Source organism: Oncorhynchus clarkii, chromosome 23, assembly GCF_045791955.1.
Source record: "Oncorhynchus clarkii lewisi isolate Uvic-CL-2024 chromosome 23, UVic_Ocla_1.0, whole genome shotgun sequence".
Classification (NCBI taxonomy): domain Eukaryota; kingdom Metazoa; phylum Chordata; class Actinopteri; order Salmoniformes; family Salmonidae; genus Oncorhynchus; species Oncorhynchus clarkii.
Window position 1 is genome coordinate 52286080 of NC_092169.1, and position 13394 is coordinate 52299473.

General features: G+C 39.1%; 1 protein-coding gene across 1 annotated transcript in view; it reads left to right on the forward strand.

Annotated features, from left to right (window-relative positions):
* Positions 1 to 13088, forward strand: part of LOC139381312 (butyrophilin subfamily 3 member A2-like) — a 29605-nt gene extending 16517 nt beyond the window's left edge. Inside the window, exons 5-14 of the mRNA XM_071124764.1 lie at positions 49 to 399; positions 544 to 825; positions 3171 to 3284; positions 7088 to 7108; positions 7672 to 7692; positions 9467 to 9487; positions 10801 to 10818; positions 10920 to 10949; positions 11189 to 11209; positions 13018 to 13088. Coding sequence (XP_070980865.1) covers positions 49 to 399; positions 544 to 825; positions 3171 to 3284; positions 7088 to 7108; positions 7672 to 7692; positions 9467 to 9487; positions 10801 to 10818; positions 10920 to 10949; positions 11189 to 11209; positions 13018 to 13088 — 950 coding nt within the window. The remainder of the gene's footprint in view (positions 1 to 48; positions 400 to 543; positions 826 to 3170; positions 3285 to 7087; positions 7109 to 7671; positions 7693 to 9466; positions 9488 to 10800; positions 10819 to 10919; positions 10950 to 11188; positions 11210 to 13017) is intronic.
* The last annotated feature ends 306 nt before the right edge of the window (positions 13089 to 13394 follow it).

Below are 13394 nucleotides of genomic sequence, written 5' to 3' on the forward strand. Positions count from 1 at the left end.
GGTGGGTAATGTCCTAAATACTCCTTAATTTCTGTCTGTTCTCTTCAGAGAGGTTTGAGGTTCTTGGTCCAACCGATACCATTGTTGCTGTGGCTGGTGATGACATCATTCTGCCCTGCTACCTCAAACCCAACATCAGCGCTGAGGACATGACAGTGGACTGGCTGAACCTGGACTTCAAAGATGGTCGTGTCTATCGTTACCAAAACAGAAAAATCATACGAGAGGATCAGATTCCCTCCTACATTGGAAGAACGTCACTGTTTGAAGAGGAACTATGGAGGGGCAACACCTCTTTAAAACTGTCCAGGGTACAAGGCACTGATGAGGGACATTACAAATGCTTTATTAAGGCAAAGAGCTGGGATCATGATCTCATTATTCAAGTCCTCGTTAAAGGTGAGGTTTATTTTCATGTTAATTTAATAATCTAACTACAGTACAATGACATCACCTCTTTCCTTCATATTGCTGGATACAGTATGTGTCTATTTGTTCACAGCCTGTCACCAGGTAACATCCAGTCTGTCTGTGGGTCTGTAGCTGTAGGATCCAAGCCAGTGGTGTCCATTGTGGGACACAGAGAGGGAGGGATGGGTCTGCTGTGTGAATCAGAAGGCTGGCACCCTGAGCCTGAGCTGGTGTGGTGGGACAGTAAAGGAGTCCATCTCTCTGCTGGTCCTCCTGAGATACATAGAGACTTCAAGGGATTCTACACAGTCAAACAACATGTCATTGTCCAGGAGACTGACACCAACCGCTTTACCTGCAGAGTCCAACAGAGCCAGATCAATGAGAAGATGGAGACAGAGGTTCACCTCCCTAGTGAGTAACACAACATAATATTATTTAGACATTGTTAGATATTACTACACTGTTGGAACTAGAAACACAAGCAATTCGCTACACACGCTTTAATATGTGACCAACAGTTTTTTACATGGTCCGTCATTTCCCCCGGATTTAGTGACCAATAGTTTTTACACTACCAATATTCAGTAGGCCTATAGTGTTATCTATTGGTTTTATCTGAAAGGGGCCACAGTAAGATACTGAAGGTCTATTGGTTTTAACTGAAAGGGGCCATAGTAAGATACTGAAGGTCTATTGGTTTTAGCTGAAAGGAGCCATGTGATTTGATTTGACAAGAAACGCTGGAGTAATTGATGTGTTAATGTCCAGTATGTGTTTTAACCAAAGGCTTTGAGACGACAATACAGAAGGATAGTGTTTATTATGATACACTCCACTGCTGTGTGGTAGTATTAGTACCAAACCCTGTTGTTGATGTGTGGTAGTATTAGTACCAAACCCTGTTGTTGATGTGTGGTAGTATTAGTACCAAACCCTGTTGTTGATGTGTGGTAGTATTAGTACCAAACCCTGTTGTTGATGTGTGGTAGTATTAGTACCAAACCCTGTTGTTGATGTGTGTGGTAGTATTAGTACCAAACCCTGTTGTTGATGTCTAATGATGTGTGGTAGTATTAGTACCCAACCCTGTTGTTGATGTGTGGTAGTATTAGTACCAAACCCTGTTGTTGATGTGTAATGATGTGTGGTAGTATTAGTACCAAACCCTGTTGTTGATGTGTAATGATGTGTGGTAGTATTATGACCAAACCCTGTTGTTGATGTGTAATGATGTGTGTGGTAGTATTAGTACCCAACCCTGTTGTTGATGTGTAATGATGTGTGGTAGTATTAGTACCAAACCCTGTTGTTGATGTGTGGTAGTATTAGTACCAAACCCTGTTGTTGAAGTGCAATGATGTGTGGTAGTATTAGTACCAAACCCTGTTGTTGATGTGTAATGATGTGTGGTAGTATTAGTACCAAACCCTGTTGTTGAAGTGTAATGATGTGTGGTAGTATTAGGACCAAACCCTGTTGTTGATGTGTAATGATGTGTGTGGTAGTATTAGTACCCAACCCTGTTGTTGATGTGTGGTAGTATTAGTACCAAACCCTGTTGTTGATGTGTAATGATGTGTGGTAGTATTAGTACCCAACCCTGTTGTTGATGTGTGGTAGTATTAGTACCAAACCCTGTTGTTGATGTGTAATGATGTGTGGTAGTATTAGTACCAAACCCTGTTGTTGATGTGTAATGATGTGTGTGGTAGTATTAGTACCCAACCCTGTTGTTGATGTGTAATGATGTGTGGTAGTATTAGTACCAAACCCTGTTGTTGATGTGTGGTAGTATCAGTACCAAACCCTGTTGTTGATGTGTGGTAGTATTAGTACACAACCCTGTTGTTGATGTGTGGTAGTATTAGTACCAAACCCTGTTGTTGATGTGTGTGGTAGTATTAGTACCAAACCCTGTTGTTAATGTGTAATGATGTGTGTGGTAGTAGTAGTACCAGACCCTGTTGTTGATGTGTAATGATGTGTGGTAGTATTAGTACCAGACCCTGTTGTTGATGTGTGGTAGTATTAGTACCAAACCCTGTTGTTGATGTGTAACGATGTGTGTGGTAGTAGTAGTACCAGACCCTGTTGTTGATGTGTAATGATGTGTGGTAGTATTAGTACCAGACCCTGTTGTTGATGTGTAATGATGTGTGGTAGTATTAGTACCAAACCCTGTTGTTGATGTGTGTGGTAGTATTAGTACCAAACCCTGTTGTTGATGTGTAATGATGTGTGTGGTAGTATTAGTGCCAAACCCTGTTGTTGATGTGTGGTAGTATTATTACCAAACCCTGTTGTTGATGTGTGGTAGTATTAGTGCCAAACCCTGTTGTTGATGTGTAATGATGTGTGGTAGTATTTGTACCAAACCCTGTTGTTGATGTGTGGTAGTATTATTACCAAACCCTGTTGTTGATGTGTGGTAGTATTAGTACCAAACCCTGTTGTTGATGTGTGGTAGTATTAGTACCAAACCCTGTTGTTGATGTGTGGTAGTATTAGTACCAAACCCTGTTGTTGATGTGTGGTAGTATTAGTACCAAACCCTGTTGTTGATGTGTAATGATGTGTGGTAGTATTAGTGCCAAACCCTGTTGTTGATGTGTAATGATGTGTGGTAGTATTAGTACCAAACCCTGTTGTTGATGTGTAATGATGTGTGGTAGTATTAGTACCAAACCCTGTTGTTGATGTGTGGTAGTATTAGTACCAAACCCTGTTGTTGATGTGTAATGATGTTTGTGTTTTAGGTGAGTTATTTGATACAACCCCATGGAAAATATCCTCTATTGTGTTATGCTGTCTGGGAGCCATCACTGGGATTGGGTTATCTCTGGCTATCTGCTGGATATCTTATAAGAAAGGTAATGGAGAGATGATATGAATGTTTCATTGTTAGAAATAAATGTCCGCAATGCTTTTTTCATCCTCACCACATTCACAGTGGTTGTATTTTATGGATACAGGATAATATACTACACCTGCAGGTGATTAATATGTTATCACTGATGAATGATTTTAACCTGCAGGTGATTAACATTGTCATCTCTTTACTATCATTAAATTGAACACTTAGTTTTATCAAAGATTCTCTGTAATTAGTATTACGCGATCAAACTTGTTAATCATGTAACTGTAATTAACTAGGAAGTCGTGGCACCAAGGAAAATATTCAGATTACAAAGTTATCATTTCCTAAAATAACTTTTCAGATATTTTATATGTGATCAAATAGTCTTCTGATTAATGAATTATTTACTTTACCTCACGTTAGTCTCATTCCAAACGTCGTAAATTGTTGGTTATCTGCACGAACCCAGTCTTCACTATGAGTAATCCATACATCAATTGTCTTAAATCATTTATTTATTATTAACTAAGTAATTCACAGAAATGCATAAACAAACAAACAAAGTCAATATGGTTACAAGAAATGATAAGGGAATGTGCCCTAGTGGGCTAAACCGGCATCGCGGCTTGTTAGACAAAAGGGGAAGTGGGGGTCAACTGAGATGAGACACTACAAAGTTGATAATTATAACAATTGAAATGCTAATCCTTTGCACATGAACACTCACTCATTTGGGAACAATTGCAATCAATATATATATTTACGCTCAGTGTGTCGTCGGGATTTTTGTTGAAAAGTTTGTTTCTGTTGGAGAGTTTTGTCCGTCTCTCTCTCTCTGTATTGGTTAGAGGGGATAGTTCAGAGCGACATTCAGTCATGTTGTAGAATGGATGTTTCGGCGGTTGTCGTTCTTCGCGTTCAATGATACCGAATTCCTTGCTGCAGACTAGTAATTAATATCAAAGACTTGTTCTTATTCTGTCTGTATCGATAGTCTAAGAGTTTAACCACGTGGTATGATTAAAATATTCAGCAAAGGTCTATAACCTTTGTCCTCCCGTGATTGAGAGAAACATGGTCTGGTGATAATTTCTCAAAGTTGGGTTTTATTCGGGAATTGCAGAAAAGGGGCTGTCCCAGGATGCCTGACCCTAACTGGGCTCAGGGGCGGTCCTCTGATTTAGTTCAACTCAAAAGGGAAATGGGGTTTCCTTCATTAAACAGTCCGAAATCACATTGTAAAATTGTGTAAACAGTATCATACTCACTCATTCATCTTATACAACAATTAGATGTAAACCTCATATCTGAGGCTATTATGTAAACAGCGTTATGGTAATGTGGCCACACCGTCTCCCATGAGCTTCCCCAAGTTGTAACAAACAGACCAGTTCGTAGCTGGATTCTTCACCGATCTTTTATACTTTCTCCGGAACATGAAATTTGTTCAGACCTCCAGTTCTGTGAGGTGGAAGAAATTCCTTTGTTCTCTATGAAACTTCACTCTGTCTCTATACTGTGTGACCCTGAGGCAGGGTCTTCTCAGGAATTTACGACCTCTCTCTGACCACAGCAGCCTAGTTGAAGGAGGCAGGGGGAGGCAGGGGGGGCAGGGAGAGGGGGATGGGGCTTGCTGTACCCAAAGAGGGCAACGTCATGACAACATGATGACACTGATGACTGATTTTAACCGGCAGGTGATTCACATGTTAACACTGGTGACTCACTTTTCTTTTTATCTGCAGGTGTGATAATAGATGAACTCAAACTGCAGCCTGTTAATCTTAAGTCTACCCCTTCCTTTTTCGAACATTCTGTTAAAAATCGCGCAACTTTTCAGCGTCCTGCTACTCATGCCAGGAATATAATATATGCATATGATTAGTATGTGTGGATAGAAAACACTCTGAAGTTTCTAAAACTGGTTAAATCACGGCTGTGACTATAACAGATTGTGTGTTTCATTGAAAAACGCAAGAAAAACTGCTCTCTGAAAGCTAAAAATAATTTCCATAAGTCACTTTCATGGGTTGTTAAAAGGGCACAAAATTTTATATCGACCTGCATGCAATTCATACAGATTCCACACGATGTCGCCATTGTCGTCATTTTCAATTGAGTTTTTTGTTGGAAAATCCAACTAACTGGATTCCGTTTCTTCCGGTCTCCACCAGGATGTTTTCAATGTGCACATTGGCAGCCATTGATTTGCAGACGAGGAGCTATTGAATATACATCGCCCTGTAATCATTTTGATAGATTATAAACGTTTACTAATACCTAAAGTTGGATTACAAAAGTATTTCGAAGTGTTTTGTGAAAGTTTATCGTCGACTTTTTTAATTTTAAAAAATGACGCAGCGTTTAAAAACAATGTTTTTTTCTGAATGACACAGCTTCCATAGAAAGCTATTTTGGGTATATATGGACCGATTTAAACGAAAAAAATACCCAATAGTGATGTTTATGGGGCATATAGGAGTGCCAAGAAAGAAGCTCGTCAAAGGTAATGAATGTTTTATATTTTATTTCTGCGTTTTGTGTAGCGCCGGATAAGCAAAGTCTTTGTTTACGTCGCATTCAGGCATTTTGGGGTGTTGCATGCTATCAGATAATAGCTTCTCATGCTTTCGCCGAAAAGCATTTTAAAAATCTGACTTGTTGGCTAGGTTCACAACGAGTGTAGCTTTAATTCAATACCCTGCATGTGAATTTTGATAAAGGTTTGAGTTTTAACGAGTACATTTAGCATTTAGCGTAGCGCATTTGCATTTCCAGGTGTCTACTTGAGACATCTGCGTCTCAAGTAGGAGCAAGAAGTTTTAACTTGATGACGCTACCCATCCCGGTAGCGGGATAATTGTCATCAGCAACCGCTGAATAGCATAGCGCCACAGTCAAATAATATTACTAAAAAATATTCATATTCATGAAATCACAAGTGCAATATTGCAAAACACAGTTTAGCCTTTTGTTAATCCACCTGTCGTCTCAGATTTTGAAATTATGCTTTACAGCGAAAGCGTTTGTGTAAGTTTATCGATAGCATAACATAACATTATGTACACTAAGCATTAAGTAGCTAGGTCACGAAAATCAGAAAAGCAATCAAATTAATTGTTTACCTTTGATGATCTTCAGATGTTTTCACTCACGAGACTCCCAGGTACACAACAAATGTTCCTTTTGTTCCATAAAGATTATTTTTATACCCAAAATACCTCCGTTTGTTTGTCGCGTTATGTTAAGAAATCCACAGGAAAGTGCGCTCACGACAACGCAGACGTATATTCCAAATAATATCCATAATGTCCACAGAAACATGTCAAACGTTTTTTATAATCAATCCTCAGGTTGTTTTTAAAATATATATTTGATAATATATCAACCGGGTGTGTAGATTTTTCAATAACACCGGGAGAAACAATGGCCGCTTTACTCTGTAGCGCAAAACTCACTCTGAGAGCCCCCACCTATCCACTTACGCAATGTGATCTTTCACGCTCATTTTTCAAAATAAAAGCTTGAAACTATGTCTAAAGACTGTTGACACCTTAGGGAAGCCATAGAAAAATGAATTTAGTTGATATCCCTTTAAATGGAGGATAGGCATGCATAGGAACAGAGGAACAGGAACAGTGCCTCAAAATAAGAGGCACTTCCTGATTGGATTTTCTTCAGGTGGTGGAACTCAGTTAGGATTTGTGCCATTAGTCAAGTGATATGAGACAAGGAGTCCCAGAGAGAGACTACATCTTCTAGTGTTCATGTTAAATGATGTTCTCACTGTCTTCCATCTACTCTACATGTTCACAGATGACCTCACTAGGAAGCTAGGTAAGTAGTGGTTTTATTGTCCCTAACCCAGATTACACACGACTGTAAAGATTCACTAAGCAGGCCACAGTTTCCAATTGACATATTCATTGTTATTGCATTGTTAAACCTGCAAGTAAGCATGGACAGTGAATACCATGTGTATCCCGTACATACATCAAATGAAACTGGAAACTTGAAGTGGTATATCCCAGTGCCTTATTAGTGTCAGTATCTTCAGACCATAGATTGATGTTCTAGAACAGGATGTGTTGAGGCTGTAGAGGACCACTAGACTAGAGAGAGGTAGTCTCTGATACACCTGGATCACTGATACCTGTCACATGTATTGAGTGAATTTAAGAGGTAAATGATAATGTTGTAGATCTCTATTGGAGAGAGGATGTCTCACACACAGAGGTAAGCTAGACTCATTTAGGTGTGTGGAACTCAATTTAGATTTATCCCATAGTATGATATTAAAGAAGTGATATGAGACAAGGAGTCCCAGAGAGAGACTACATCTTATAGTGTTCATGTTGATGATGTTCTTACTGTCTTCCATCTACTCTACATATTTGCAGATGAACTCAAGGCAGAAAAGGGTAAGTAGTGGTTTTATTTTCCCTAACCCAGATTGCACACATGACTGTTTTATTTATTTTATTTCTCCTTTATTTAACCAGGTAGGCTAGCTGAGAACACCTTTATTTAACCAGGTAGGCTAGTTGAGAACACCTTTATTTAACCAGGTAGGCTAGTTGAGAACACCTTTATTTAACCAGGTAGGCTAGTTGAGAACACCTTTATTTAACCAGGTAGGCTAGCTGAGAACACCTTTATTTAACCAGGTAGGCTAGCTGAGAACACCTTTATTTAACCAGGTAGGCTAGTTGAGAACAAGTTCTCATTTTCAACTGTGACCTGGCCAAGATAAAGCAAAGCAGTTCGACACACACAACAACACAGAGTTACACATGGAATAAACAAACATACAGTCAATAATACAGTAGAAAATAGAAAACAAAAAGTCTATATACAGTGAGTGTAAATGACGTAGGATGAGGGAGTTAAGGCAATAAATAGGCCATGGTGGCGAAGTAATTACAATATAGCAATTAAACACTGGAATGGTAGATAATGGTAGATGTGCAGAAGATGAATATGCAAGTAGAGATACTGGGGTGCCAAGGAGCAAGGTAAATATATAAGTACAGTATGGGGATAGATTGGCTGTTTACAGATGGGCTATGTACAGCTGCAGTGATCTGTGAGCTGCTCTGACAGCTGGTGCTTAAAGCTAGTGAGGGAGATATCAGTCTCCAGCTTCAGTGATTTTTGCAGTTCGTTCCAGTCATTGGCAGCAGAGAACTGGAAGGAAAGGCGACCAAAGGAAGAATTGGCTTTGGGGGTGACCAGTGAGATATACCTGCTGGAGCGCGTGCTACGAGTGGCTGCTGCTATGGTGAGATAAGGCAGGGCGTTACCTAGCAGAGACTTGTAGATATCCTGTAGCCAGTGGGTTTGGCGACGAGGGCCAAGCAAAACAAAACGGATGGCACTGTGATAGACTGCATCCAATTTGTTGAGTAGAGTGTTGGAGGCTATTTTATAAATGACATCGCCGAAGTCTAGGATCGGTAGGATGGTCAGTTTTACGAGGGTATGTTTGGCAGCATGAGTGAAGGATGCTTTGTTGCGATATAGGAAGCCGATTCTAGATTTAATTTTGGATTGGAGATGCTTAATGTGAGTCTGGAAGGAGAGTTTACAGTCTAACCAGACACCTAGGTATTTGTAGTTGTCCATGTATTCTAAGTCAGAGCCGTCCGGTGTAGTGATGCTGGACGGGCGGGCAGGTGCGGGCAGTGATCGATTGAATAGCATGCATTTAGTTTTACTTGCATTTAAGAGCAGTTGGAGGCCACGGAAGGAGAGTTGTATGGCATTGAAGCTCGTCTTGAGGTTAGTTAACACAGTGTCCAAAAAGGGGCCAGAGGTAAACAGAATAGTGTCGTCTGCATTAGAGGTGGATCAGAGAATCACAAGCAGCAAGAGCGACATCATTGATGTATACAGAGAAGAGAGTCGGCCCGAGAATTGAACCCTGTGACACCCCCATAGAGACTGCCAGAGGTCCGGACAACAGGTTCTCCGATTTGACACACTGAACTCTATCAGAGAAGTAGTTGGTAAACCAGGCGAGGCAATCATTTGAGAAACTAGGGCTGTCGAGTCTGTCAATAAGAATGTGGTGATTGACAGAGTCGAAAGCCTTGGCCAGGTCGATGAATAAGGAGTCCCAGAGAGAGACTACATCTTCTAGTGTTCATGTTAATGATGTTCTCACTGTCTTCCATCTACTCTACATATTTACAGAGGTCCTCAGGATGGAGAATGGTAAGTAGTGTCTTCAGATCATCACTGCTAGATTTACGTAATCCATTTTATGTTTATTTTTTGTTGTTGAGCACAAAGAGGTAATTGGTAATTGATACATACATTTTTGGACTAATAAATTAATTATATGTACACATTGATTCTTGAAGAATATAACTTATACATTATTAAAGAGCTTAGTTCAACTGTTGTACCCCTTCAGAATCCAACATATAACCTTGTTTTATCTCAATGCTTGTAAACAAAGTAAATATATGAAACACTATACAGTCTAAAACCTATTTAAAACTATAATTTTGTTGTCATGAATGGTCAGTCCTTGCATCCATAGCTCTGTCTATGAATTTGAGAGTGATGTTAGTTCTCCAGCCCCTCCCTCAGCTTTTTACCAAAACAACAGTGGCTGGGTTCACACCTTGTTATTGTTTCAACTTCTGATTGGCCCTAGATGTTCCTTCTGATGTTGGAACAGTGGTATGAAAAAGGGTCGGGATTCAATTCAATGCACATTATAAGACAGCAACAGTCTTTTAAAGGTATTTTAGACTTGAGTCGACATGTGCAGTGTTTACCATGAATGTGATCTCTGTGAATGCCGGTGGAAAATGCATTTAAAAACTGAATTGTCAGCTGTGAAGTACCCTGCAGTATAGCTGTTGAAGGAATTTAATTCCTCTGTTTTAATTCCCAATCAAAATTAAACACTCTGTCAATGCATAAGGGTTTGTAAGACCCTTATTTTATAAGAGCCCCGGTCTTAAAAGTCAAGTAACAGCCTTTACTCAAGAGAGTACTGAGTACTTACACATTTTACCACAGGTTATAAACTGAAAATGACGTCAGCGTTTTCTAAATGTTCCGTCTCTTCTTGACACTGGTAGAAAGGCCCTATAGTTCTCAAGCCTTCCCTCCTCGCCTAGAGCCAAGGTCAGTCAGTGTAGATAAGCATTCTAGACAGTCTGGAGATAGTTCATTCATTTGTACAAAGGAACAGACCGTCATTGTTCTAACTTTTGCCCACGTTCACACACACACACCCACTATTTTCAGTACTGGGATCAAGAATGAAAACTCATACATATACAGTAACATTTAGTATTCTGATTAGTACATGTATAGTAACATAATAGTATTCGGATTAGTCAGTCCTGATTGAAATGTATACATAATTAGTCATCATTGATAAAAATTCCCTTAACAATAGCGCACATTGGCTTGAATCCCGACCCAGGAGTCCCAGAGAGAGACTACATCTTCTAGTGTTCATGTTCATGATGTTCTCACTGTCTTCCATCTACTCTACATATTTACAGAGGACTTCAAGAAGAAGTGTAAGTAGTGTCTTCAGATGAGCACTTTTATATATCTACATCTTCTAGTGTTCATGTTAATGATGTTCTCACTGTCTTCCATCTACTCTACATATTTACAGTTAACTTCGAGAACCTCTGGAACCAGAATAGTAAGTACTGTCTTCAAATTATTACTTTATGTAAACCACAAAAATACAATTTTCCGTAATTTTTCATACTGCCTTTAAGTAAGAAAACATTAAAGAAGGCTATTCTTAGCATATATAAGATGCTCCTTCTGATGTTGGATCATTGATATGAGACAAGGAGTCCCAGAGAGAGACTACATCTTCTAGTGTGCAAGTTAATGATGTTCTCACTGTCTTCCATCTACTCCACATGTTTACAGATGACATCACTAAGAAGATAGGTGAGTAGTGTCTTCAGATCATGACATTGTTAGAATTATGTCAACCATTTTATATTTATTTTATTTATATCATCTTAACTGTAATCCAGATCATGTGGTTCTGCTATTAGATATAGAACAGGGATTAAACAGGGATTAAACAGGGATTAAACAGGGATTAAACAGGGATATTCACATGAATCTGTTGTATAAATAAACATCATATCTGACATTGTTTTCCCATTTCAACTTGTTTGTGCTTTAAATTAGTTGAAACCGCAGGTATAAATATTAGATGGGTGACAACAAAACCAAAAATCCAACATTTGTTTTTCCACTGGAATTTGGTTGTGCTTTTAGATGGTTGAAAGGATAGAGATAACACATTAGAAATTAAACTAATGTTTGGCTCTTTTTGAGTGTGTGAATATACTGTAGGTTGTAATTTCAATGTCTCAACAAAATACTACAATTATCCACGGTGAAATTACGTAGTGTGCCCATTGGTTAATTTCTGATATCCTGGATCACTGATAGACCAGTCCCATTTATTTAATGAAATTAAGAAGTGGTGGCAGAGTAGAATATCTTTATTGGAGAAGTTGTCTCACAGAGGTACTCTGGACTCATTTAGGTGGTGGAAGTCAACTAGGATTTGTGCCATTAGAGAAGTGATATGAGTCAAGGAGTCCCAGAGAGAGACTATATATTCTAGTGTTCATGTTGATGATGTTCTCACTGTCTTCCATCTACTCTACATATTTACAGATGAACTCATTGGGAAGTTAGGTAAGTAGTGTCTTCAGATCATCACTTTGTTAGAATTAAGGTCAACCATTTTATGTTTATTTATTTGTATTTAATCTCAACTACAATCCAGATCCTTTGATTCTGCTATTAGATGAAGCACAAGGATATTCACATTAATCTGTTGTATAAATAAATCTAGATATATGTAATATGTATAAATATATGTAGAATGGATGTTTCGGCGGTTGTCGTTCTTCGCGTTCAATGATACCGAATTCCTTGCTGCAGACTAGTAATTAATATCAAAGACTTGTTCTTATTCTGTCTGTATCGATAGTCTAAGAGTTTAACCACGTGGTATGATTAAAATATTCAGCAAAGGTCTATAACCTTTGTCCTCCCGTGATTGAGAGAAACATGGTCTGGTGATAATTTCTCAAAGTTGGGTTTTATTCGGGAATTGCAGAAAAGGGGCTGTCCCAGGATGCCTGACCCTAACTGGGCTCAGGGGCGGTCCTCTGATTTAGTTCAACTCAAAAGGGAAATGGGGTTTCCTTCATTAAACAGTCCAAAATCACATTGTAAAATTGTGTAAACAGTATCATACTCACTCATTCATCTTATACAACAATTAGATGTAAACCTCATATCTGAGGCTATTATGTAAACAGCGTTATGGTAATGTGGCCACACCGTCTCCAATGAGCTCCACCAAGTTGTAACAAACAGACCAGTTCGTAGCTGGATTCTTCACCGATCTTTTATACTTTCTCCGGAACATGAAATTTGTTCAGACCTCCAGTTCTGTGAGGTGGAATAAATTCCTTTGTTCTCTATGAAACTTCACTCTGTCTCTATACTGTGTGACCCTGAGGCAGGGTCTTCTCAGGAATTTACGACCTCTCTCTGACCACAGCAGCCTAGTTGAAGGAGGCAGGGGGAGGCAGGGAGAGGGGGATGGGGCTTGCTGTACCCAAAGAGGGCAACGTCATGACAACATGATGACACTGATGACTGATTTTAACCGGCAGGTGATTCACATGTTAACACTGGTGACTCACTTTTCTTTTTATCTGCAGGTGTGATAATAGATGAACTCAAACTGCAGCCTGTTAACTTGATGACGCTACCCATCCCGGTAGCGGGATAATTGTCATCAGCAACCGCTGAATAGCATAGCGCCACAGTCAAATAATATTACTAAAAAATATTCATATTCATGAAATCACAAGTGCAATATTGCAAAACACAGCTTAGCCTTTTGTTAATCCACCTGTCGTCTCAGATTTTGAAATTATGCTTTACAGCGAAAGCGTTTGTGTAAGTTTATCGATAGCATAACATAACATTATGTACACTAAGCATTAAGTAGCTAGGTCACGAAAATCAGAAAAGCAATCAAATTAATTGTTTACCTTTGATGATCTTCAGATGTTTTCACTCACGAGACTCCCAA